This window comes from Crocodylus porosus, unplaced genomic scaffold (genome assembly GCF_001723895.1).
Source record: "Crocodylus porosus isolate Cpor-Errol unplaced genomic scaffold, CroPor_comp1, whole genome shotgun sequence".
NCBI lineage: Eukaryota > Metazoa > Chordata > Crocodylia > Crocodylidae > Crocodylus > Crocodylus porosus.
This window is the reverse complement of record NW_017728924.1, coordinates 2,917,375-2,943,762: the sequence shown is the minus strand read 5'-3', so window position 1 is coordinate 2,943,762 and position 26,388 is coordinate 2,917,375. Positions and strand designations below refer to the sequence as shown.

The 26,388-nt window shown below is 46.5% G+C and overlaps 1 protein-coding gene across 7 annotated transcripts in view; it reads right to left on the bottom strand.

Moving 5' to 3' along the window:
• SEPT6 (septin 6) overlaps positions 1-23,596 on the bottom strand; it is a 31,382-nt gene extending 7,786 nt beyond the window's left edge. For 5 of the 7 annotated variants that reach the window (XM_019540214.1, XM_019540216.1, XM_019540212.1 and 2 more), the window contains exons 1-6: positions 9,277-9,443; positions 7,772-7,958; positions 7,345-7,506; positions 2,093-2,189; positions 1,634-1,802; positions 288-420 (exon numbers count right to left, since the gene is read on the bottom strand). In XM_019540214.1, coding sequence (XP_019395759.1) covers positions 288-420; positions 1,634-1,802; positions 2,093-2,189; positions 7,345-7,506; positions 7,772-7,958; positions 9,277-9,443 — 915 coding nt within the window. Of the gene's footprint in view, positions 1-287; positions 421-1,633; positions 1,803-2,092; positions 2,190-7,344; positions 7,507-7,771; positions 7,959-9,276; positions 9,473-23,445 lie in introns of those variants that run through there. The other 2 variants (XM_019540211.1, XM_019540217.1) reach the window with 2 other exon arrangements.
• Positions 23,597-26,388: the final 2,792 nt, after the last annotated feature.

The following is a 26,388-nucleotide window of genomic DNA, read 5'->3' as shown; positions in this document are numbered from 1 at the left end:
GCAGCTGGCAGCTTAACAATTTGATTTGCAGATTAACTTTTCATGCAGCTAGAGAGAGAGAGAGAGAGAGAGGGAGAGAGAGAGAGAGAGAGAGGGAGAGAGAGAGAGAGAAGAGCTGACACACCAATATACCTTCTCTCTCTACTGAGAAAATCCTCATGAAGCCAGAAGACATTTTCTAAGAATACAGGACATTTCAGCAGCAACATAGCTGAGGTTAATTCAAGGCTCACGGTACTGGAGATGTACACATGCATGCACATGCACATACACACTACAATCTTCACCTCTTTTTCAGCCTCTTTAAGCTCTGCTTCTTTTTCCTTGACTCTCTGGACAAACATTTGCCTCATCTCCTCCTCTTTTTTCTGCAGTTCCCCCAGAAACTCGTTCCTTTTGGCCTCATAAGTCTCTTGTAGGCTAGAGAGAAAGAAAAAGCAGGTGTAAAATCAATGATAAACTCAGGTTTCTTTTCAGGCATCCCCTCTAAGTTCACAAGAACCATCATGGCTGAGTAAGCACATGGGACAGACCAGAATCTGAGCCTTCTGGTCAGATGCTCAGGGGATGGCCTAGCTCAAACCCCCAAATACTAGCACTGCTGGACTCTAGGGAAGTTCAGCTTCAGATTCAAACTCAGCAGCATTAGGCTTATCTTACCCTGCAATCTCTGAGAGATTAAAAGAATAACACTTCCTGTGATCACAGGGATCATTTCATCAGCTGCCTGCATTTAGCCCTGGCACCCTAACCCCCCAGTCTTCATGCTGGGAATAGGGCATCTCTCAGTTGCCAAAGGGACAGACAACTTTAGAAAGCAGCATCATCTGGAAGTACTTGTGTTGCCATCTGAAACCAAGCCACCACCTCAGGCCACTTCCTTGCCCCACGTTTGCCTCCATTTCTCTTATGCTTTCTGCTGAAAGAGCTGGGATCAGACCCTCATCCTCACTCTTCTCTCCTGTATCTTGCACTTGCTGCTCCACGTGTCTCTGTGGGCTGTGCTTCTCTGGGACTGGGAGCTCCACGCATCATTTTATTACTCTCATGTGCTTAACCAATGAAAAGCTGAAGATTAGCAAGTCCATTCCCCCCTCGAGCCCTCACTAAGCTGTGCCATTTGACCCGCTGGTGTGGAAGAGGTTAAGTTTAGCCATCCTGGGGTGAAGAAAAGCCAGGTTCGCTGTGCGATACAGATGGGAGCAGGGGGGTAAAGCAGAAGAAAGCACTTGCCAAAGACAGATGCTGATTCCAAAGGAAGGCGCTGGGTGACCCCCAGCAGGGGACACTCACGATACAGGGGTTCTTGGCTCAACAAGGACAGGGGGATTCTTGGGTTTATAGAGTCTGCTCTGGTTCTAGCTTTCCCCTCCCATTTCGCTCACATCCTGCTTTGCATATGCCTTTCATCTGCACATCTTCCCTTTGCTCATTCAGGCTGTGCTGGTGCTGAAGTTTGGGGGCACTCTCCCACTCTGATGCTGCCTGGGAGGGCTATGTAGCCTGTGGCACAGGACCCAGTCAGGGGTATGAAGGCCTAGCCTTTCACAGCCAGTTCTGCATGTGCTTGGGGCGTCATGACAGGGTGAGCCAGTTGTGGTCTCTCCTGCCCACTATGCTGCAGGGAGCATACCTGAAAGGTTTGCTGTCAGGATCTGTGTCCTTGAACCCCATCTCCTCCAGCTTGCACCGCCGGTACAGCTCGTAGTGGCGTGCATGGGTCTGCTCGCGGAGATCTTCCATGTTCACACGAATAAGCATCTCGCGTAGCTTCACAAAGTCACAGTGAGCTTCATTCTCCACTGCAAGACAATTGGAGCAGTGACATGGAGTGAGACACAGAGAGTTGCCTCTTGATGCACTTCTGCCCTCCGGCCCCCCAGGGGGACTCTACTAACCCTTCCCAGCACAGAAAACACAGCCCCCCACAATAATGAGATACAGGACATCCCCACTGAAAGGCTGAACCTCAGTGGGACCCCAGTTAGCAGCAGAGCTGGAAGGAGGAGTGAGGCATCCCCTGCTCCAGCTGCAGGATCCCACCCCCTCCCAGCAGCGGCCTCCTCTCACACCACAGGGCCCAGGCACTCACCCTGCACTGTGCCCCATGGGTACTGCCGGGCTTTCATCATCTTGTTTCCTATTTTCATTTCCTCTGTGCTGCCAATCACTGCAAATGGTAAGTGGGCCTGGAACACAATCAGGGCAGTGGATATGAGTCACTGTGAGCGACACAGCGCGCAACCTGGACATGCCACATGTCCTAAGCGAGACAGGGCTGCATTGGCACTGGCTGACTCTCCCTGTGAGCCTGGTCACTACAGCCATGCCCCAAGAGGCGGCTTTGGGAAACCCTGTTGCTAAGGTTCCTGCTCTCTCGCCTGATGGAGCTGTGCCAGGGTCCAGGACAGCTTCATGCACATCCTTAATGCACCCCCCAACTCCCTCCCAGACTTCTGCCCTGAAGGCTCAGGACTGAGTCTGGGCTGCTCATGGGAGCAGCCAGATACCACTGAGCCTTTGCAGGGGAGAAAAGAATACAGCTTTCTTTGCTCAAAGCCCTGAAGCCCAAAGCCCTTTGTACAGCCACAGCAGAGAAGCAGTTTCCCTTATTGAGGCCCACTGACTCGCCTCCACCCTGAGCAGAGGGGGCCGATAATGGGGTGGGCCTGTCTCCATTTCCAGCCATATGCTGGCCTCACACTGACGCCTGCAGCTAAGGCAACTGTGGTGGGCTTTGTTTAGATTGCAGCTGGCATCTGTTGAGAGCCACCAATCAGCTGTCACTTTAATAAGCTGCAACCTAAAATTACAAGACTCTGTGCCATTACCAAAGCCTCACATTGGTCTGTCACACAGGAGAGCCTGATGCTCAAGCTAGATCCTTTCATGGCGTTTGCTCATGTCACTCAGTCTCGGCTGCATCATAAAACCACCCCCCATACACACACAGCAGAGGCTCCAGGACCCAATTCAGAGACAAACCAGGACACATTTTGGAATAACAAGGGGGAGATGGTCCTTTAGAAAGCAACCAAACTGCTCTCACTACTAACTTTAAGCTTGATCTTCCTATAAGGGCACTGATCCTGGGACATAGCTTGGAAAAGCAAAGGGTTAATGCACCTGCAATACAACCCTCAGTGCATCACAGCCCCAGCCTGTCTGCTGCTCCTGGGAGGAATGCAGGTTTCAAAGATCCACTCGGCAGCAGTACACGGCAGGCCAGGCCTCTCTTGGTCTGCTATCTGGTACCAAGTAACCCAGTACAGCCTGTTCCATGGTCAGGTTGTCAGCGACTAAACCAGCACCCCCACCTGGGCAAGCCTGAGGGACTGGAGGATGTCTCCCAGCCTTTCATCCCAGCCTGCTATACAATTCAGCAAATCCCAGTCTCCATAGACTGAGTGGTGCTTTGAACCAGTGTACTTGGGGCACGAGGAAGGAGTGGGGGGGCTGGTCCCAGCTCTGCAACCAGCTCACCCTGTAACTTCAAACAAATCAATCTGCCTCTCAGTCTCAGCTCTCCAGGCTGATAAGCAGCCTTACCACTCAGCAACCTCAAAAGGGAAATCAGGCAGATGAGTCAGAGCTCAGAAAGCACAAGACCCTCCGGAGGCTGGTGCTATGTGGAGTCAACAGGCCGGTGCCTTTTGCTTTTCAAAAAGAAACATAATCCATGGTCCCACTTTGTCATTTCAGTTCAGGAGTGCTCTCCACACTGCATAGGCTGCCGGGAAAGCAGTGGCAAAGCAGGGTAAATGTCCAGGGAAAGTAATTCAGAAGAACACACTCCTAAATTCAGCACCAATCTGTTCAAGGTAAAGCTAATTTAAAAACATACGTTGACAGAATAAAAACTCCTTGCACCTGCCCATGCATTAAGAAAAGCTACCTACGGCCTGGGCTTCACAGACAAGGGGAATGAGACTGGGAGCCTAAGCAACAGGCCCAAAGCCATCTGAGGCAGCAAAAGGAGACTTAACGCTGGAGTCTTCCTGGCTCCCGGTCCTGTGTTCACACTTGTTGTCCTATGAATTACCAGGAAAAAAGGCTCTGCAGATGATGAACTTAATACACTACCACGTGATCACCTAGATTGCAAGCGAGTGCAGATGGGGAGAGAACAAGCATCCAATAAACCAAACTAAAATATAAGCAGCCGGTTCTGTTATGCCCTGCCCCCCAGGCAGCCCCATGTGCCAGATAACATGCAGCAATATTTGTCAGCAACAGCCATTACGCTGAGCTTAATTCTGAGTAATTAACAGAGCGTTGAGATGCCGATTGTACCAGTAAAAACTGTGACCCCAGCTTGCTCACAGAAACAAAAAATAAGGGCTTGCTAGGTCAAAGTGGTTGAAAGCTTGTTGTTCAAGGGATGAGAGCCAGAAGCGAAGAGTGTTTTGCCAGGAGAATTCAGAGAGTGACTTTCCAGCATGGACAGGCTATAATGGGCGAGTCTCAGCTCATGCCATTATGGTGGTTCTGAGCAGGAGACCCAGGATCTGCCTTACAGGACGGACATGAGAGCGTCAGGGCACAATAGGCTTGATCACCCAGAAAGGAGGAAGGAAGCATTAGCTCACCTTAAGGAGAGAGTCAAGGAGTCCCAGAAGGGACTCAAGCCAGGGCCAGCTGAAGAGGGGCTGGTCATGACATGGGGCTTCACAAAAGGAAAAGAGTCTGTACCCTGAGGATCCCCAGAAATGCTGCACATGTGTGAGGCATGGAGCAGAGCGACCATGTTTATGACCGTCTCTGTCACAGGCATTCGTCTATTGATGAGCCCAGAGTAATTGTTAACAGTGCATGCTTCAAATAAGGCGGGGTTATTTTCCATCACTCTCCAGTGCTGCAAAGCTGCCTGCAGGCACCACTCACAGATGAAGGTGAGCCACGTGGTCCTTTCTCTTCACTGCTCTCCTGCCCTGCTGGTCACAGCAAAGATGTTTAGAGATACTGTCCAGAATGGCCAAGTGCTGGGGGAGACCCTTAGTGCCACTGGACTGAGGACACATAACATATTGTGCCAATGAGCCCTGCTGCAATCTCATGGGAACCAACAGGCATTGGCATGGAGCTGGACTCATTATTGTTTCCACGACCAGTTCCCCCTGCACAAGGGAACCCAGAGCTGCTGGAAGCCATGTAGGCACAGGGAAGGATCAAGCCTCCCAGCTGGACAGCAGATCCCTGTGGGAAATTGGCAGGCTGTAAATAGCAGGGAGCACAATGCTGCATAGTGAAAGACAAAACCCCTGTGCCCTCACTCAACTGAAGAAGCTTGGCCCCTTCATTTAAAAGGGAATGGAAGCACAGTTCAGAGATGTGGAGGGATTTCTTTCAGTACACAGAGGTGGCAGTAGCCACAAGTGCCCATCAACCAGCCCACTGCCACCCACCAGAATACAAGTGCACATTTATCTCCCTCAGCACTGGGTAGCAGCAGCCCAACATACCTGAAAGAAAAGATAAAAACAGCAACATATGGTTCCTCATACACAAAATAGATTCTGGAGTTGGTTTAATGGGACTCTCAGGCCTTCATTAATGCAGATTTGGGTGTGCAAGTGATGTGTTTATAGCAAATCACAAGCAACCAGAGCATGTTTTGCAGGCTAAGCTGATGACAAAGCACTATTAGCCACTTGTACAGTGCTCAGCTTATAAAATCTCTAATTACTGCTTTGGGCTAACACTTTAGAAGCCAAGAGTCTGCAAATTCTCAGACTTCCCACCAAGCTCCTAAAAAGAGGCGATTCTCAGAGATTTGAATCGTTACTGCAATGAGCTTTCCAATTCTTGTTGGTGACATTCTTACAATACCCTGGTTCTTTAAGACACCCTGTTATCTTCCTACCACAGTAAATGTACAGTTAACTTCTCAGCTCGTTGCTTTTTGGCTAGCAGAGGTCTGACAGTTTTATGAACTCTTAATTTTCATGTCCTGACACTGCATCAGAATTAGCCTTGTGCTTCAATCTCACCATTTTCTGAGAAACTCATTGTACTGTGCAAGCATCAAATGAGTCCTGATGATATCTCTGTGAAGAAGGCAAGCCTTGTCCTCATCTTAAACATGAGCAAATGGAGGCATCTTCCTTAAGATCACAAAGCAAACAGGAATAGGAGTAGTAGTACCCGCAAGTCCTAGGTTCAATTGTGCACTCTAACTTCTAGACTCAGTCTGAACTATCCCATCTTCTGGCTGTGGAGATTATACATCAGTAGTGAAAGAAACGACTCTGCTTTTGTGTCTGTTTCATTGCAAGACTGTGTTTTAAAATAGTTTTATTTGGATTTCTATACGCTATTAAGAGGGAGTCAGCGCTCCACACGTACTTATTGTACCAGTAGTCCAGCCAGTTCCCCAGCAACAATGTTAGCACCAAGGCACTGGGTAATCTCCCTAGGCTGGAGGCACTGTGGTTTGCATGGGTGAGAACTCTCAGTGTTTTAAGATACAGATTTGACCCACTGCCTGGACCACGTTCAGACTCCTTTCTTTATAGCTGTTAGTCCCTATACCCCTAGAAGAGTAGGATTTTTAGCTGTTTAGTATGATTAAATTCCCTTCCCCTCTCCTCATCTATTAGTAAGGCCCGGCATACTTAGAATTTGTGATGGTGGGTCCTATTCCAGGGAAAGAAAAATGGCCATTTCTCTGTCCACCAGTGCATGGAATAAGCAATGGTTATTCCTATCAACCACCAACTTTCTATGTATTATCTTACAACTTCTTTTTCAAATACTAAAGCTTCTGCAGTAAGCATATTTAGACAGAGCAAGAACCGAGAGCAAAACCATTCAAACAGTAAAATCAAGTTGTCACAGAAAGGCAGCCAGCCGTGGTTAACATTGTACTTTCCATTCAGAGATCTCAAAACTTAACATACACACAAATGACACCTTTCCTGCATATCACCCCGAAGCCACTCTGCATGGAAAAGTAAGACTAAGCTGAAGTGACACAGAGCAGTGACAGAAAATGGGCTGTAGTTCTGCTCTCCCCAGCGCCCAGGCCTGTGTTCTAGCCATTAGCAATTCTGCTTTCTTTACATGCCTCCCATTAGATCAAGCAAGAGAAAACAAACCCACCCAAGTACCATTACATGATAACATTCCCCTACCACCTCCAGAAAGCAACTAGAGTGTGGGGAGAAGATTCAAACAGGAAAGGGTCAGTTTTGATGGCTGGGGTCAGACTGACGCACACTGGATTGGAATGAACCATAAATGAGTTACAGCAAAAATCCTATTCTTGTTCTTTAAAGTGAAATGAAGGTTAAAATGGAGATAACACTCAGCACTGCATGGAACACATCCCACTGCACCACTTACATTCATTGTCCCGTTGATCTCTGCCACTGATTCGTCATCGGTGGGAAACTGGTAGATCTGCACCCCATTGCTGACCAGCTCACTTGTGATCTTAATTTTGAACTTTGTTAACTCACTCTTGGAGACAGCATCAGATTTGGCGATGATGGGAATGATGTTGACCTGGACGAGACAGAGGAACGACAGGGCTTGAGCTTCACTTGGGCACAAAAGAAAATAGTGACTTCTTATGTCTGACAACACAATTTAGATATGTGTGGCGAGCTCAGGTGCAAGATATAGCTTTTTCAGGAAAGTTATGGGATGTGCCTGAGGGACCCCATTAATCTACCCCAGCAAGTAAAAATTAGGTGGAGACTCCTTGACAGGTCAGTGAAGCTTTGCACATGGATTAGAAAACAAGTCAAGAGGATTATGGGCCCTCTACCTTGCTATCCAGCTTCTTCATCGTTACCAAGTCCAGGGACTTCAGTGAATGGCCCGTGGGAGCAATGAAGTACAAGCAGGCATGGATACGGGTATCGTGGTAGTTGTGCAAAACCCTCTTTATCTTCAACTCCTCTTGCAAGTAGGATTCAAACTGAGCATCAATGAACTCTACGATGGGCTTGTAGCTTTGAGAGAGAGGAGGAAGAAAGAATCACAGACCCTGTCAACACGGAGCAACATGCGCATTTACTATATATTGCACTCCATTTTTGAGACATTGTTCCACTTGTTTAGGACCCAAGACAGCATCACACCGTGTTTATTTGTAAGAAATGTACATGGCATTTGGGAATGGAAATGCCATATTAGATTGACCACAGTGCCCTGTCTCTGCCAAAGCCCCATCCCCACATGCTACAAAAAAAGACAGAAAAAAAGATGCAAGAAACCCCATAAACAAAAATAAATCCTTAAATAACTTTTAGAAAGAAAAGAAAGGTCATTAGCTGTGCCAGTCTGCAAGATGAAGCACATTCTAACTACCTCTCTTAAAAGTGATCAACTTCTGCCTTGAAGCATGAGGACTGTTTTCATTTTAAGTGTTTCTCATCTAATATACATGATTAAGACTGATCTCCTGCACAGTGAAGTGACTAATCCAGAAAGGACTTGGACTCATTACTGTCACTCTGCCCAGATTTCTACAGGTTAACCCTGCATTTCTTCCCTTTCTATAGGATGGACTCCCATATTAGCACTCTTGCAAGGAGCCAAGAAATCCATTCTGTGCAAAAGGCTCTCATGTAGCACCCTGTGAAGTGACTAGAAATGCTAAGGTTTCATCACATGATATAAAGAAAATGAATAATCACTTCACTACCAAGGCTGGGGGAGCTATTTAAGAGAGAGTGATAAGTCGAAGTAAGGTCATCTCTATCATCCCAAAACACGTTAGAGGGCAGGGATTGCTCCGATTAGCCAGATGCTCTAATGTTCATAACAATGGACAAACTCTTAATGGTATTGGGAAACTAGCTGCCAGGTACCAAAGGAGTCCTCCCAGGGCATTTCAGCAGAGAGCAGTGCCCCCCACCCAGAAGCAGTCAAGACAAGCAGTGTCTAGCCAGCTTCGGGGGTTTTGATCAGGCCTCCGGGTTGCTGTGGCACAAGAGGCCGCGAGGCAACGGCCTGGAGCTCTCTGCATTCTGAAAGAAGAGCTCAGGCATCTAATGGTCAGAAGGGAGCTGAGCAGGAGGGGAGAAACTGCTCACAACACCACAGGCACCATCTCCTGGCCCATACCCTAGCAACACTGATGGACTACAGGCTTTGAGAAGCCACAACCTGCCCTCCCCCTCCCCAGCCACCATCTACTCCAGAGCAGCAATGTGCACACTATGAAGGAGCAGGATCAAAGCTACAACCCATCTCGAGCAGCTGGAAATCAGAGGGTGCAGGTGGAGGGGGAGGAGAAGACATGCTTCAGACGAGCTCTCAGCGTACCTGTCTTCCTTGTTGATCTGGTCCCCGAAGCCCACGGTGCTCACAATGGTCAGCTTCAGGTTGACATTGCTCTCCTGTAGGTCATAGGTGTTGGACTTCAGCTTGACCCCAGGCTGCGAGTGTGAGGCAGGTTCCCCTTCAAATTTTGTGTTGAAAAGGGTGTCCATCAGCGTGGACTTTCCAAGGCCCGTTTCCCCTTTAAAGAAGGAAGAGCAGTGAAACAAATTTGAAAAGACACAGTCCAGCCCAGCAGATAAGGCCATTAAACAGGAGGCAAAACCCCAGCCAACATAAACAAGACTTGTGCCCCAGGGGACAGTCCAAGAAGCAGAGTCATGGACAATGGGAGGTCTGTGCTTGCTGGGGAAAGATGGACTGGGGAGAGTAATCATCATTTCAGAGCCTGCAAACACAGAGTTGAAAGGGAAGAGGTGAAGAAGGGGAAGGGGAAGGGGAAGGGGAAGGCAGCAGTCAGAGTCTGTCCAACAACCCCTGCGCTGTACCCTGGATCCAGTGCTTCTGTGACCTCACAGGCAGGCGGGTGGGGGAGGAAGAAGAGGAAGGGAACCATTTCCATTCCTAAAAGGATGAAGTCCAACCTACAGAGTGCTGCAGCCTCTTCCAACATGCAGCTGCTCTTGCTGCTTCCCTATAGAAAACTTGCCCCATGGAGGCTCCCATGCCACAAGCGAGCTACACAACCAGACACCTGCACACAACACAAGACGCAGTGGCAGGATCAGGATCCTACCTGCCTTTACCTACATGCACTATGGCATACTTGCTTGCTTCCAGCCTCTCCATACCCGTGTGCATTTTCCCAGCTAGATACAAGAGGCAAATCCCTGTAAGGGGCTTGGGCAAAGCCAATCCTAATCTTGTTTCAAGCACATCCTGCCTGAAAACACTCTGAGCACATTCCCACACTTTTCCTGTGGCCTTTCTGCTGCTTTCAGCATCACCACATTTGCTCTTGGTTCTAAATGCTCGCAGCCCTCTCCACTCCATGGAATTCCCTTCCCTACCAAAAGGCACGCTGCAAGCTGAATTCAGCGCATGGATTAAAATAGCAGAGAATTCACCAGCCACCCTGCCCGCCACCGCCCACACACTACACAAACCATTTCCAATTCAGCCTATTTTTACAACGCACTTCACTTGCAAAGTGGAAAGGATTCTGAGAGGATGTTAAGCCTGTAAAAGTGTTTTTGCCCCAAGGACTGGCAATTTTCTTATATTTTGGTGAAACAGAGATCGAAATACACTCCTGAAGGTGTCTGCTGAAATCTCTCTCTCTCTTTCTCTCCCCCTTTCTCTCACATACACACACACACACACACGCACCCCCCATCTCGTCCCCCACAAGGATAGAGCTTAGGCACAGGGAAAAAGGCAGAGTTTCTTTGCTCTGCAAGTTCATTTAAAAGCTGCTCATTTCTGTAAGCTGGGGTGCAGCATTTACCATGAGTTTGTCTGCTTTAACAAGGAGGGGAGGCAAGAGTAAATGAGCTCTTTGCATCATTTCTGCTAAGCCAGAATTCTTTCTTTAACCAATGACAACCCTCAAGGGTGAGGTTTACTAGCAAGGCAGGGTTGGGAAAGCCTTTTGCCCAGCCAGTACAGGGAGGTTTAATTTTCAGGGCTGTAGATCTTTCCACAAAATCCCAAATTAATGACAATGTTAACATTAAAACACAGTGTATAGACTATTACTAGAGAGGATTTAGATCAGAAGGGACCTATTAGATCATTGAGTCCACTCCCCTGCTTTGGGCAGGAAAGAGCGCTGGGGTCAAGTGACCCCAGCCAGGTGCTTGTCCAGTCTCCTCTTGAACACCTTCAAGGTAGGGGAAAGCACCACCTCCCTAGGAAGTCTACTCCACATTTTGGCAACCCTCATCATAAAGAATTTATTCCTTATGTCCAATCTAAATCTGCTCTCCTTCAGTTCACGGCCATTGTTTCTAGCAACCCGAAGGGGTGCCCTGGTAAACAGAATATTCCCTATTCCCTGCTGACCCCCCCATTGAGTTTGTAGACAGCACAAGATCACCTCTCAGCCTTCTCTTGCAGAGGTTGAAGAGATTCAGGTCCCTCAGTCTGTCTTCATAGGATCTCACCTGCAGGCCCTCAACCATACGAGAGGCCCTCCTCTGAACCCTTTCCATATTATCCACATCCCTCTTGAAGTGCAGCGCCCAAAACTGGCCTCAGTACTCCATCTGCAGCCTCCCAATACCACATAGAGGGGAAGAATCACCTCCCTAGACCTGCTCGTGATGCACCTGCTAATGCAAGGCAGATAGTAATTGGGTAGCTTCCAAAAAGATGGGTAAATAATTAGCATATCTGACTGCAATTCACTTTAGCCTTAGACAAAACCATAGCATAAAATCTAAAGGGAAAAAAGCTAGGAACAACATCCTGGCTGTGGCCATAGGTGCTTGTTACTACAGTCCTCTATGCTGGAAATGCGCTGACAGCCTTTGCCACATTCCAGATCAAAGAGCATTTGCCCCCAAGGTATGGACAGACAAGGTTCGTTAGGTAAATCTGATCTCTTTCATTAAACCAACTCAAATAGTTGAAAAAATTCTTCTTTGAAAGCTTTTGGGTATAAATATCCTTTGTCAGGCTGAGGAAGCATCTAAAGTTGGTGTGTGCTCTTCCTGGATGGACTGAACAGTAAAGAAGCCAGAGGCTGGGCTGCGTGCAAGAAGGGCAGTCAGTGAAGATGTAAATTGAAGAATCAGTGGGTGAAAGACAGTTTGGGGGGTGTGGAAATGAATGCAGCTGGTAAATAGTGGAGAGGTACCTGGGAAGTCAGATATCAGGCAGATTATAACGTGTCATAAATCTAATGTCTTTATTTAGTCCATGATTTTTTGTATCTAGGAGGCTGATGAAGTGAAGTTCATAGGTTCATCTGTGAAAAGTGTTTTGTAAATTCCCGTTGAGGATCAGGACTGAGAGACTGGAGAAAGTGGTTTTCTTGTGAAAAATGTGCCCCCACCGGTAATTGGATATTCCTGTCTTTGATAGATTTCTGGTGTGCATTCATTCTGGTGTGCAGTTGTTGCTTCGCTTTTCCTATGCATTTTCCATCAGGGCACTTTGTGCATTGGATGAGATGTATTACATTTCTGGAGGTGCAGCTATAAGATCCAGGAATGGTGATGGTTCTGTTGTGGGGTGGAGTCATTGTGGGGGTGGTGGAAATATGTTGGCAGGCTTTACATTTCTTGTCAAGGTATGGCCTGGATCCATTTGGTGCATTTTGGGCTGTAGGAAGTTTGCTTCTGGTAATGAGATTAGCAAGGTTCAGTGCTTGTTTAAAGGTTAGGATGGGTGGTTCTGGGAAGATCTCTTTAAGAATTGGGTCGTCTTCTTGTACGGTTTGCAACTATTTGAGGATTTTCCATATAGGTTCCAGGGAGGGGTTATATGTCATAACTAGTGGTGTGCGATTCATGGGATGGGCAGGCATTCAAGGCACTCTAAGAGCAGGCAGCTGCTCCCTACATTGCTGGGCTGATGTTCAGACTAGGCAGAGGAAGGGCAGAAGCACCCAAAAGAAAGATTAACAGTTCAGCACCAGGGGGGGAATGGAGTGCAAGAGATTCTGACTGAGGATTTAGCAGAAAGTTTTCTCTCTCTGAGCACCTGCTTTCCCAGTCCCAACAGGAGCCAAGCAGAGAGCAAATGGACAAGGCATAACTGAGTACAGCAACTGTTTCCCAGAGCTCAGACTGGGTGCTCAAAATGAGCAGAGTTACCAGAAACCCTGGTCTGACCTCACCCAGCCTCACTTAGGATTCCAAGATGATGGTAGTTTATAAAAGAAAACAGAGAGAGAGAAGGCTGCAGGATTTCCAGGAATCACTGCCAAGATTTCCTGCATGAGCTGGTGAGAGAAGAGTGGTGAGGCAGTGGCGTATGCGCTTTGATGGATGCCAACATCCCTTGAAAGGCAAAGAGGCAGGAAGCATGCTTGACCTGACTCAACTAAGGTTGGATCTGCTCTGGCTGAAGCAGAGGGAATGTAGATCTCAATTTCCAAGGGGAAATCAGAAGACACAAAATTAACAGAACAAGAGACCTGGTAAACATGGCAGAAGATGACAAAGAACAACACTCTCTGTACCACACCTCTGTGTGCTGGGTTTCCTCATTCAGGGCCCTCTCAGCAGGCACATGCACTGTGTCTGCAGATCTGTGAATAGACAATAAGGCTCCTTGGAGAGGATGCTCTTCATCCTTTCCTGCTGCCCAGCCCATTCCTGTTCCCATCCTTCAGCAAAAAAAAAAAAAAGGGCATTTTCATCTAAATTAGATTTTTGTTTCAACAAGAGTGCGTGCTAATTACTGCCCAGTTTAAACTAGCCAGATGTCTGCAGAGTCAGAGGGACTTCAAGGGCAGGAAAAGCAGCTGGTGACTTTTTGACCCACATTTCACTGCAGCAAAAGAAATACAGAGATCAATCCAACCCTCGCTGCAGCACAGAGCTCAGGACAAAGATTTCATAGACATTAGGGCTGGAAAGGACCTCAGAAGATCATCAAGTCCAGCCCCCGGCCCAAAGGGCAGGAAGTCAGCTGGGGTCATAGGATCCCAGCAAGATAAGCATCCAATTTCCTCTTGAAGGTGTTCAGTGTAGGTGCTTGAACCACCTCCAATGGCAGGCTGTTCCAGACCTTGGGGGCTCGGACAGTAAAGAAATTCTTCCTTATGTTCACCCTGAAACGGTCTTGTAGCAGTTTATGACCATTCGACCTCGGTCCTAATAAAAGCATCAATTGCTCTTAACAGGGTCCTACAGGTGAATGTCAATAAAAACTCTGAGATCTGTAAAAATCAACCCTGGATTTGATAATCCTAGCTCCTGCCTCCCTCCCAAAAGTGCTAAATCAAAACAATGCTGTATTTAAATTAGATTTGGACCACCACCAAATTAAACTTGCCCTGTACATCAAGGTTTGAGGCACCTTGAGAAACAACTAAGGCTAATAAAAATGCAGGCACCCAAAGAGCTTTACCTAGACAAAAAGAAAAGCAACACCCCCATACACACCCCCCCACCAAACTACCCACCCAAACACGTACAACTTTCCCTGCACAGTTTGAATATGCAAACACTGCAGCCCTGAGAAGGTACGGGGGCAACTGAAATAGGCTGCACCGAGAGTGGAGTGAATGCTTTCTCCAAGATGAGAGATACGCAAGGGGTAAGCGGAGCAGCTGGCATTAATGCTACAAGAATAACATGAGATATTAATCTCTGCTTGCTTACAAAGTCCGACCGGAGATAGAGCACAGGACTGCATTAAAGGAAAGGGGCAGCGAGAGAGGAATGCTCCAGCCCTGAGGAGCTCCTTCCCACGATGGAAAGAATTTTCAGCTGGCAAAAGGGGTGCGAATGGTGCCAACTGCTCCTTGCAAGGAGAGAGGAGTCCAGATGGAACAGATGGGCTGGTAAAAAGGACAAGAGGGAGAGTTGTCTGGGCTGGTTCCAGCTGACAGCACTGGAATCCTCTCCAGAAAGCCAAGAGGATGAATGGAGATAAAGGGAGGAGGGACACTACGAGCGTCACTGTGCAAAAGGCACCGCTATGCTCCACTCTAACAAGGTGCATCTGCACTGGGAAAGGTGCCGCCCCATGTCAAGCTGTCTGGTACCTGCAGCCATGTTTTTGGCTGTTGCTGTGGGCTACTCCATAAGGTGGAGCTGGAAATGTGCTCAGGAAAAGGAGGTAGTGGTGACCTGCTGTTGTTACGATTTGCTGCACCAGGAACAAGGCTGAATTAATGCATAAGCCAACAAGGCGCATGCCTAGGGCCCCAAATGAAGAAGGGGTTCATCTGTGCTTATTTTACATATTATAATTATTGAGTGACAAAAGTAATGTAAATATACAGTATTAAGCAGAGGCCCACAAGTTTGTTTGCCTAGGGCCCACTAAAGGGTTAATCCAGCCCTAATCAGGAAGCTAAACCAGCCACAAGGGCAATCCAAAAGCAAAAGCCTTGCAATTCCAAACACATTGCATGCAGCACTTTGCAGCAGTCGCTAGCAGGGCTCACAAGCTTCACCCCTGGTCTAAAATGCACTGCAAATGCAGAGGCAGCCTAGCTGCTTTGGCAACCTTTCAAACTGAGGCCAGTTGAGAAGAGGGTAGAGGAAGAACAGTTTCACTCTGCATGTGCCCTTCACAGGATGCTTCCAAAAAGGCTGTCTCAAGCTAGAGTCCTGAGATGCCTCCACAACCTCACATTTGTGAATTTTTTTCCTGTATTTCTGCTTTAACAGGTGGTTTCCTGCAGTTAAGCATCTTCTTCATGACCCTGCAGCACACAACACCCCAGCAGGCCGTGCCTGCAACACTCGACTAGGGGTCAGTGAAAACCACGTGGCTTTGCCTATTGAGCTCACAATGCTGAGCTCCCCCAAGAAGCCTTCTATGGACAGAAGCTCCATAGTACGCGAGTGTGCCAAGCAGCAGCATAGGACACATGTGAGCCATGTTTTGCCATTAAATCCAATAAGATTCAGGAACTAAAAAATGCACCCGTCCAAGCCTTTGGACTCACTAAATTCCATCTTGGCCTAGTGCTAAAGTTGCACCTACACAACAGATTGGACAGTGACAGTTTGAAGATCTAATATCTGACTGCATGCAGAGTCTGGAGACGCTTGGAGCAAAGGTTCCTAGCACTTGGCTTGTTGGAGATGAAAGTCTGGTGATCAGACGGTTGCCCAGCCCCTAGGTTTGAGAGCTTCCCTTCTAAACATGAAAAGTATTTTAAAGCCAAATCAGGCCCTTTTTGGCTTCCATGACAGGAAGGTAGTTTACAGTCTAATAACATCCCACCTGTTGGGAGATTTGGATTAGGGACCAGCTAGAATTGGCATACCCTGGGATGTTAGGAGAGATTACTCTATTTGCTTTCAAGGCACTGAATTAAGTAGGTCGAGCTGCAGTAAATCCATATTGATTTGTTACACTGGCTTAAAAGTACTTCTCTGGCTGATCACGGTGTCTGCCTGGTTCCGCTTCTCCAAGTTAACTGTGCAGCTTTCTAAGCAAACATCTCCTCCTGTTACATGGCGCTCTGCACTGCAGCAGGCCACACCAGCACAATCAGATGGAGCGCTGGGACTTACTTGGGGGTGAAATAAACTCGAGACTCCTCTTCTGGCATCCCAGAAGTCCTCTGTACTCTGCCACTGCCGTTTCTGAACTGCTGTCAGGCTACACTGAGGACATATTGGAGGGCACTGTCACGGTAAACACACTGCACCAGGAGGACAATGCAGATGTTAATACGGAGAGGGAACAGACACATGGGTTTGGCGCCACAGCTTGAGGCTTGGGATGCTGTGGCGAGTCAGCTACAATGCACTGAAGCAGGAGGTAGGGGAAGTTCACACAATTACTCCTAAAGGGCACTTATCTGGAGCTCAGGGGAGCAACACATCTGTGCTCTTTGTAGTAGGTGGGACATAGCAGTGATGCCAACCTGGAGGACCAGCTGTGGCTTCATAAATTCAGGACAGAAGCCACTTTCCTAGAGATCTGTGGAGTTCACCTCAGAGGAGCAGCAACAAGAAACGTCCCTTCGGTGGCACTGCCTCTCATGGAGGGGCATGGGGCCAGGGCCAAGGTCATCTACAAACTGACCACCCTGATCCCTGTCAGTGAGCATCTAACTGGTTCAGTGCTGGCTGTCCTGGGTTATAAAGCTTCATTAAAAACAGAAGTTATTAATTGGTTTGCATCATGGGGTTCCCAACCTCTGCAGGAGCTTTGGCCTGGGCTTGTAGCCCCATCAAGAGAGTTTATCCACAGAACGGGGTATTTCTCCAGGATACTACAAGGCTGGTTATTCATCATGGCAGGTCTGCTGATACTAGCGGGTGCTCAAGAAAAGAATTGATGAAGCCGGGCTTTTTACAGACTTGAGCTCGCTGGAATGTATAAATCTCTGCTCCTGGGACCAGCATGGATCTCAATGGAGCTGCAAGGCCTCCCTTTATTCTAAGAGACCATCTTATCCTCCAATTACCCCTCACTGGCCAGCCACTTGGCCTGGAGACTGGCCCTCCAAGCAGACCCCCAAACAGCAACAGACGATGAGCAAGGAGGAAGAAAAAAGGTTGCTGAGTGGAATAAAAAATAGTCAGCTGAGACCTCAGAGCAAACCTACAGTCCCATACTGTGGAGAGGTGCATGTTGGGAGCAGCTGGTTTGGTTTGGGAAGGAAGGGTCTAGCAACTAATTAAACATCTAAAAAGGAAGCCCCAGGAGGGGCATGTTTGCAGGAGGCTGCTAGGTTGCATTGCTGGGCTTGGCTTGCAGCACAGAGGCCATCTTCAGCTGCACCGTGACCCTTTCTGAGGCCCATGGGTTCTGCCCTTGATGCCTGTGTGGGTGTACAGTCACTAGTTCCTCCCAAGTCTTTTCTCTCATCCTGTTTTTGTTTGCTCAGAGGTTTGCCAACCTCTCAGCAGACAAGGTCCCAGTGTGTGTGAGCTGTGGTGTGGCAGGTACTGAAGAGAAAGGGTCAGAAAACCCAAGCCTTCACTCCCACTCCAACAGTGATAAACAGTGCTTTCTGCGCTATTTCACAAAGATGTTCCCATCTTCTCTTCCTATGTGGTGGGTCACTTCAAGAAAGAAAGATCTTCCCCAATTCACTTTCCCTTCATCTAGGATCTCCAACCCAAGCTGCTAGGTAACGGTGGAGTTGGTAGATGGGCCTTACACTATATGTGTTCACATCTGCTTTCCTTACACTGGGCAATGCACATCTCCAGGAGACAGAAGGATCAGATTCCAAAAGGCAGTAGCTAAATCCAGAAAGATGCCCTGCATCCTAGACAAGCACCTGGCTGGGGTTACTTGACCCCAGCACTCTTTCCTGCCCAGAGCAGGGGTCAGACTCCACAATCTTCTGACTCTAGAAAGCTATGAAAGCTATGCCTAGCCCTGTTGTTTGCCAGGCCAACACACTAGCTGGGGAAGAAGTGTAAAATCTCTGTTGTACCGGAGACCTGAGTGGGTTGCACTGCATCAGATTCTCTTTTAAGGCCACGTGTGGATCAGCACAAAGTACCTGGCAAAAAAAAATTAACTGTTGCAGTAACTGAACAAAGGGTTAACAATCCTGAAGGAATAATTAAAAATAGACGAGACGGCTTTGCAGTTCCTCTCTGTTCTGGAATGACTCTGCAGCCCAATTTTGGAAAAATTTACCACATAAACCTTAATGTAGCAATGCACTGAGATGTTAGCTACAGCTGAGATGCACACTGTGACAATCTCCCCACATTCAAAGCGTTTGATCCTGATTTTTAACTCACATGGCATTGCCATCTGAGTGCAGGGAGATTTGGGACAAGCAGGGCCAGGCTCAGACAGCAAGCAAAGCAAGCAGCAGACAGCTTGGGGACAGAAATAGAGCTGTGGGATTTGATATTTCAGGGAAATAAAGCCCTCACAGCACTAAGGCTGGTGCAGATGCAATCTTGACCACACTGAGGATGGGGTGAAAATTTTGAGCAGGTGATGAGTCCCTGAGCTGGACCCAACACAGCCACAGACAATTGGCCTGGGGGAAAGTAGTTTGAACCCCACTGTAGTTTTAACACAGTGCATGATGCTTCCTGGTAGAGCTCCCCTCCCTATTAAACTGACAGGCTGCAGGCACATCCTCAGCTACTGCTTTATGTGGATTTGGTCTTCCCAGGTGAAGCTCCTGCTCATGCTACAAGTAGTGCCTTGAGCACTCTGTGGAAAGTGTCCACCACAGCCCTCTTTTGGGGTAAAAAAACCTGTCCAGGGGCTCCCAGGAGGGGCATGCATTGGGAGCATTACCAAGATCCTGTTTTGATTTCAAGAAACTTCTACTGGGGGTCCTCTTCCAAGACTTGGCTCTTTCCTTTGCCAGAGCAGAGGAATACCTGTCCGGCCTGCGTTCCTCTGGACAGGGCTGGAGATGCAGCAGTCCAAAGGCAGCTGCAGGCATGAGGCTATGCTAGAGACTCAGCTGCTCCCATGGGCGTGGGTACAGGACCTTGCAACTAGCTGGCATCACAGAGTGGCGCTCTTGGCTGCACCACTGTGAGGAGTGAGAGGATGGCCAGAGGCTGTAGTTTAGAAAGCAAATAAAACACTTCAAGATAGAGCTAATTTCTGTTCCAAAGAGGATTCGTTACTGGGACCTGAAACAACAAATCGTTCCATCTGAAAAAAAAACCGTGTGTAGACACTAGGCACTTTAATATGAACATTAAAGCTAATCCAATTTAACATCCCCATCCAGACATACCCTGCAGCCATTCTGCATGATGAGGCTGTCTCTTAGAGCAAGGAGGGGAGGATGGGGGAGGAAGGGGATGACAGCAATGGTTCCCATCATCTGCCAGGCATAGGGAGATCTCTCACAATTCTCTGGCTGCAGGATGTTTCTTGTGCTTCCCAATGGAAAGAGGAGGAACAAAGCACTATTTTAAAACCAGTACTTTGTAGCCTGAGAGAGCCAAACAGCCCTTCACTCCATGTACTGAATGGCAAGTAGTTCCTGTTCCAAGGAGGTGAAACAATAACAGGGGAGAAAATAAGCAGGGGATTTTCAGAGGACCTTGCCAAACGAATGGCCTTCCTACTAGTTCAGCTGCTTCTTGTTATAATCAGCAGTGCAAATTCTCCCAAGACCTAAATACAAAACCAACCCACCACTTTCTCTGGAAACTGTGCACATGTACAGGAGGGCAGAATTTGTCCCTGCACTGAGAAAGCTGCACGCACTCTTCCATCTCCATCTGCTCTCCCATAGTCCAAGCAACCTGCCTGTTGCAAGCCCTGCCTGATCAGCACCATCAATTTAGGAGTTATTACATTATAACAATGGCCCCTTCAAATAACAGCTCAAAAACTGTTACTCCTCTTCTGTTACTATGTACCGCAGCCACCCACAGCCATCTCAGTCTCAGTGCCCACAGCTAGGCTGCTGACAAGACAGATCACCCCGAAATCGCTGAACTGAGTTTTGTGGTACAATTTTAATAAACTCATGACTCCAAATGAACCAGAGGAGGAGTCATATTCAGCCCTGACACCCCCTGGCACAGCTGTCAGGGGTACTCAGCCACTAATACCAGGCTTCACGTTGGAGCAAAGTTTTACTTCTTAGACTAAAACTAATCGGATAACAAAGGATGGTTTCCCATTAAGAAGCGGTGCTACTCCAAGTTTTATGAGTCTGCTGCTTCCTGTCTGCTGGAGCTGGTTCTCTTTTCCTTGAGCAACTAGGTCATAAACTATGAGATCAACGACTGTTTTTGGATACTGGCAGTTTCTCAATGTAGCAAATGCAAGGACAGCAGACACTCCCGTTTAAAACAATTTTCCAAGGAGGTAGGAAGAACCACTTGCATCCAGTGGAACACCAGTTTAAACACAACCATAATCTGCCATACCCTAAGCTGAAATGCTACTGAGAGCTACCGGCCAAGTTCACTGTCCATCTCCTTCTCACTAAACAACGTTGACAGCACAAAGGGATCTGTCTGGGGCACTAAAATATTAACCCAACCGGTGCACTGAGCTGGAAGGCAAGTAGCACTTCCTCATTACAGCCCTGGGAGGAAAGTGATTGTCAAGCCCTCAACCTTACAATTTCTAGTGTTTGTTTGGTTATGTTTTTGCGCCTTATTTTTCATTTAAAAACAAAAAAATTATATGTGGGAGATGGATTTCGACATGAAGCAGCTAAAAGGGGCCTTAATTTGAACTTTTTGCTAAAAGCACTTTTAAAGTGTTCCCTGATACCATGTAATTGCGTTAAGGGATCCATTAAAAGCTAATAGAGCACATATTCTTATATCCAGTGTGGTATTGACTAGGAGCTCCACATGGCTTCCATCCTCCAAACAATGTTACTTATGATTGAAAAGGAAAGTGTTTCAAAGTTGTTCTGTGGCATTTAACAGCCTTCCTATGGACATTTGTCAGCTAATACAGTAACAGTTTCCTGTTAAAGAATTACTCCTCATTGAATACTTTGTGAAGAAAGGGTGTGAAGGGAAGGAAATGGGTCTGGGCCTATTTTTCAACATCAAGATACAAAAGTAGTTAGAGTAACTCTCTCCCAGTTCATGTTTCTCCATTAAAACCTCATGTGGTCACTAGTTTGGCTTCCCTGGAAGACTTTGCCTTGAGGAGAACTGGTAGGACCAGGGTGTCATTGGCTCATAGGGTTTCACTAGCACAAGAAGGGGAAGTTGTTCCCCCCCTACACACACACACACACTCCTCCCCCCCAGATGTTTAAGAGTTCAGGTTTTTGTTAAACAAAAGACCTGCGTCCTTCACCCAAGGCCTGGGGAGTTCCCTCTCCTGTCTTTGGGGGCCATTTGGAAGAGGGGGTTTTGCCAAGTAAGCTTTTTTTGTTTATTTCTCTGTTTTGTTTGGTTCTTACAAAGTTTCACTTGAAGCTAAGATAGTAAAGTGGCTCTCGTATGAGCATTTATAAGAGCAACGTTAAGACCTGCAACATTTATTGCAATATTATATCTTGGTGAATCCTTGATAGTCTTAATTTATAAAATCTGATTAACATATTCATTTTTTTTTCCTGCATGTAAGAACTCGGAAGTATTTAACTGTAACTGCTCCCCTACTATCAAGGAGGATATGCATAACTAAGCCCCACCCCCCCATGCATTGTAAGTATCACACAATTTACTGGTTAATCGCACAATTACCTTGAGACCAGCTACACATGGAAAGTAACTATTACACCACAAAAAGTTCCACCCAGCTATAAAGTTAGATCTCATAAACATGTACTAACTTTATAGCTTGGTGTTATCAAGCTTTAATTTGCACATATAGCAACCTCTCCAGACACAGATCTTGTTGGAACACACAGCCCCTTAATAAGAGTATAACCAACACAACAGGAAACACACACACACATCTATCAATCTGTATACACACACACAGAGGACTTCAGCTTGGAGTTTCATAGGGGTACATCATGTTTACACGGAAAGGAATTACCTAACAACCCAGCCGTACATTGACCTCTGCTCGTTAGCAAGTTGTCATCTCACAGGAATTCCATTGTAAGGGAAAACATTCTCCCCCGTCCATTCAGCAGAGCTCAGCTCTCAGCACTGAGCTCTTCCTGTCTTATGAATTTCTCATGAACTCATCATCACAGAGAAAACAAGTGTCACACACTGCATTACACACCTTGCGCTTTCAAGGATACAAACAGGGAGGGCTGACTGTCAGGCTAGCCACACTGTCAGAATTTGAAAGCAGAATTTTGCTCTTATTAAACCTTAGAGGTCTCCTTCCCATTGCACCTGCCACTGTCTTAAAACCAGACCCCTGCACCTGCAGTCTATCTGGAACAGTAGCAGCCAGGTGACACCGCACATCTCGCACCTTGGGTGACTGGGCATAGATCAGTTAGAAGCACGATGGACTTTTTCCACTGATCCATAGAAGATGCTTATTCATACTGAGGAATAAGCATGGAACTTTTTATAATTGTCAGGTTGTGCTGAGAAAAGGCTCTTTAGGCCTGTAATCCCACAGAAGACCACATGGGATTCCTTTGGATATTACAGCAGTGGAAAAAAAACAATGAAGGTGCAGCAACAAAGCAGTGTGATGGCAGTTTGGATTATAGTGTGTGGACCCACCCACTGGTCTAGACAGTAATTTAGTTAAAATTTTATATGAAAAGAAGTGTGTGCATATATGTGCGTGCATGCTTAAAAAATGGAAAATGCGTTTACTTCTTTGAGAAGAGCCATGATCCAGGATTTGACTAAACAAAGTTGAAGAATGAGTTGGCTGACTAAAAAGACTGTATTAAAAATGAAAGTTGCAATAGTCTGAGATGTTAGACATGTGATTTCCATAGTTCGTTGCCCTTTAGGTTTTGATATTGCATTTCCCCATAGCTTTGACAGCACATTCCCCTGCATGTCAGTTCTCTCTCATTCAGGTACTGCAAGTGGGTCAGGGGACAAGTGGAATTGTCTGCCAAATAAATCAAAGTTACCTTGTTAACCCAATTACCTGGAAGCAACATCCAGTTGCAGAGAAGCCCTGTTTAGCAAAAGAATTTCCCAAAATGGAAATACTCACCCACGCACAGGATGTTGAAACAGAAGCCATGGTTAACCGACTTATTAACCAGCTGGTCAGGCAAACTGTCAAATCCAACATGCCCGGAAAGGGGAACGGTACGACATCCTTCACCCTAGAATGGTTGAAACACGTTTATTACTCCTTCCCAGTACACCACATGCATCCATTTGACAGTTTTCAGACCTCCCAGGCACAGTGTGTTAGTTCTCCCTCCCAGATCCCTGTGTATATTGTAAATCTACCTCCTGTCAGCATAGTTTCTGAACTGCTTAATCAATGGCTCCAGACAATGCAAACAAAATACTCAATTTGTCTTGCATTGCAGGCTGTTTTGTCAGAAATATTAGAGAACTACATTTAAAACAGAGACAAGCGTGCGTGTACACTTTATGTATCATCAGTAAAGCTCTGACGTGCAGTTATTGAAAGAATACTTAGACACTCAATTATTGACCTTTAATGGAAACAAAAGATGCCTTGCCCTGGAAAACAGCTGGTTAACTATGGCTCCTCTTGTGTTTAATTTGTAATAAAAGATCGCTGAAAAAATTAGTAACTTAAAATTTTACTCTTCCCCAATAGGGAGACAAAAGTGACAAAAAAACACAACATAGCTGTGAAATGCAAGTACTGCAGAATGGCTGAAGACAATGACACTTAAAAAAAGAGCAGCTGAACATGGCAACATCTTAGTAAACGCATAGGATTTTACTTGGATCCAAACAATGGTCACTAGCAACAGAAACAAATCCAAATTCACTAAAAGACTCAGCAAAGAATAAATCTTTCTTAAAAGGTCTATCCCCCCCATCTGCAACTGTTGTGAGGATTTTGTGGCTGTTGTCCAAGATACAGCTATGTTTTACGTAACTATTAGCAGTTGATAAATTGCATACAGTACCCTCCTGCATGCTTCTGCACAAGAGGTGGCAGACAGTCCAGGAAATACTGTGACTTGAAAAAGATTTCTAAGCAGTTGTCACCTCAGAACATGAATCTGAACACAGCGTTGAGTGGGGTGCACAAGGGCCTGTATCTCAGCTTGGGATCTGTGAAGAAGGACCATCTAAGTCCTACAAAGTCTCTTACACACATATAACTCTTAGCAGTATGGCTTTAACAACACAGCCCCATGTGCAGCTGCAAATGGGGAAAACACAGAGGAAACCTTCAAGTCTTTCCAGTCTCCACTGGGCCTAGCTGGTGACAGGCGTGGAGGGGCTGTCACAACCTGCCAGCCATCCAGCCAGCCAAGCAGCACTACTGCGGTGTGAATGATTGTCACCAGTGATTAAAGCATCAGCAAAGCAGAGGAAATTCTGGGCTCAGCATAGGGATGACCAGAGATGCCTAGTCCCTCTTTTAAATGAATGGCTTGATCCTCCCTGCTAGCCTTTCAGAAGTTTTCATTTGGCCACAGCACCAAGTTCAAAGCAATTTCAAATAAAAGCAGGAAATCTGCACAACAAATAACTGAACTGTGTAAAGATGCCTAATCAGAGCCTAGTTCATCCCAAATGACATTTTTGCATTAATCTCATATGCATGCATGAGAGACAGCAAGAGCATTTTTTTCCCTATGGAGACATTTCCGTCTCCAGTTTAAAGCACATCATTAGCTAGGCATTTCAATCTCTAATGCAGAAAATTCTCTTCCAGATTTTTTTTAATGCAGCATAAATTTATTAGAAGAAATGCAGTAAATAAGTGGCCAATGTCTGCTACATTCGCATTTTACCTTCCAGATTTATACCTTCACATATTCTGAGTCCATTTTAAAATATCATTAATATATTTCTCTTCCATAGAAAGAAGAGGGAAGATGCCATCATGAAAAATCCCTAGAACAGACAACACCACAAGTGTTATTGGCCGATTGTGGGGAGAAGGGGGTAGGGTGGGATGGGGTGTTTTAATGGGACGATCCAAATACACTCCAGCCATTAGCAAGATTTACAGCCCTGTTCTGTGTAAATATGTTTCCCTTGAGCCATATTTTGTGTATTCATCTGCTTCTTCCTGCCAAGATGTTCACCAAATATGGTATTTTGTGAATTCCTAAGCACCTTGCCTCCAAATCACATGCTACTGGGAGGAATGCCTTATAGTCACCCAAGGGATGATTGGCCTATTTCTAAGGCCTTCCGAGGTTGCAGCGGTACCTTCTAATAATGTGAAAAAAGAATAAGGGTAGCAAGTAGATGGCTTTATACCACAGATGGATCAGAAGGCTCCAATTCCTGCGCCTTTTGCAAGTATGAGTAAAAACCCTCCAAGCCAAAAGCAACAAATACAGAGTCTCTGATGAGTGGACACCATTACCTCACTACCCCAATAAAAATATACCACTCCCTGATCAATACAACGAACGCCAAGGAGAAGGAATAGCAAGCGCAGATTTCCTCCTAGAGAGGGTGAAATGGAACGAATGTTTAATACCAAGCCTGAAAACTGCAGGGCTGGAACATTACTTCAAGCCCTAAAAATCCAACCTGATTTGCTCCAGGAAATGTGGGTGGAAGCGTAGGCTCTCACTAAGAACAAACCTCCCCTCCTCACGCCACATTCCTAAATATAAGTGTGATCCAGATGGAACAAAACGAGCGTTAGATGTTGAGCCATAAGCAGCGAGGCAATGTGCCTTTCACCATGAAGAACTTCACCTACCATTTGCTTCCTGCAGCCTCTTTTCAAATGTCACCTGTGGTTTTAAAACACTGTTCAAACCGCAGTGCGCATCCGTTACAGACAGAGCAGAAAACAGTGTGCATATTACCCCCTTTTTTTTTTTTTTTTTTAATCAGAGTAACTTAGCCTCCATAGTAAACAAAAAAATCTACAAATAGCATGCAAATTACTTAAGTGTATCAAGTATATGCTGCTGCACTGTTAGGAGAGACCTCAGCCCTTCCTATGGAGGACGTGAAAGAAAAAACAACA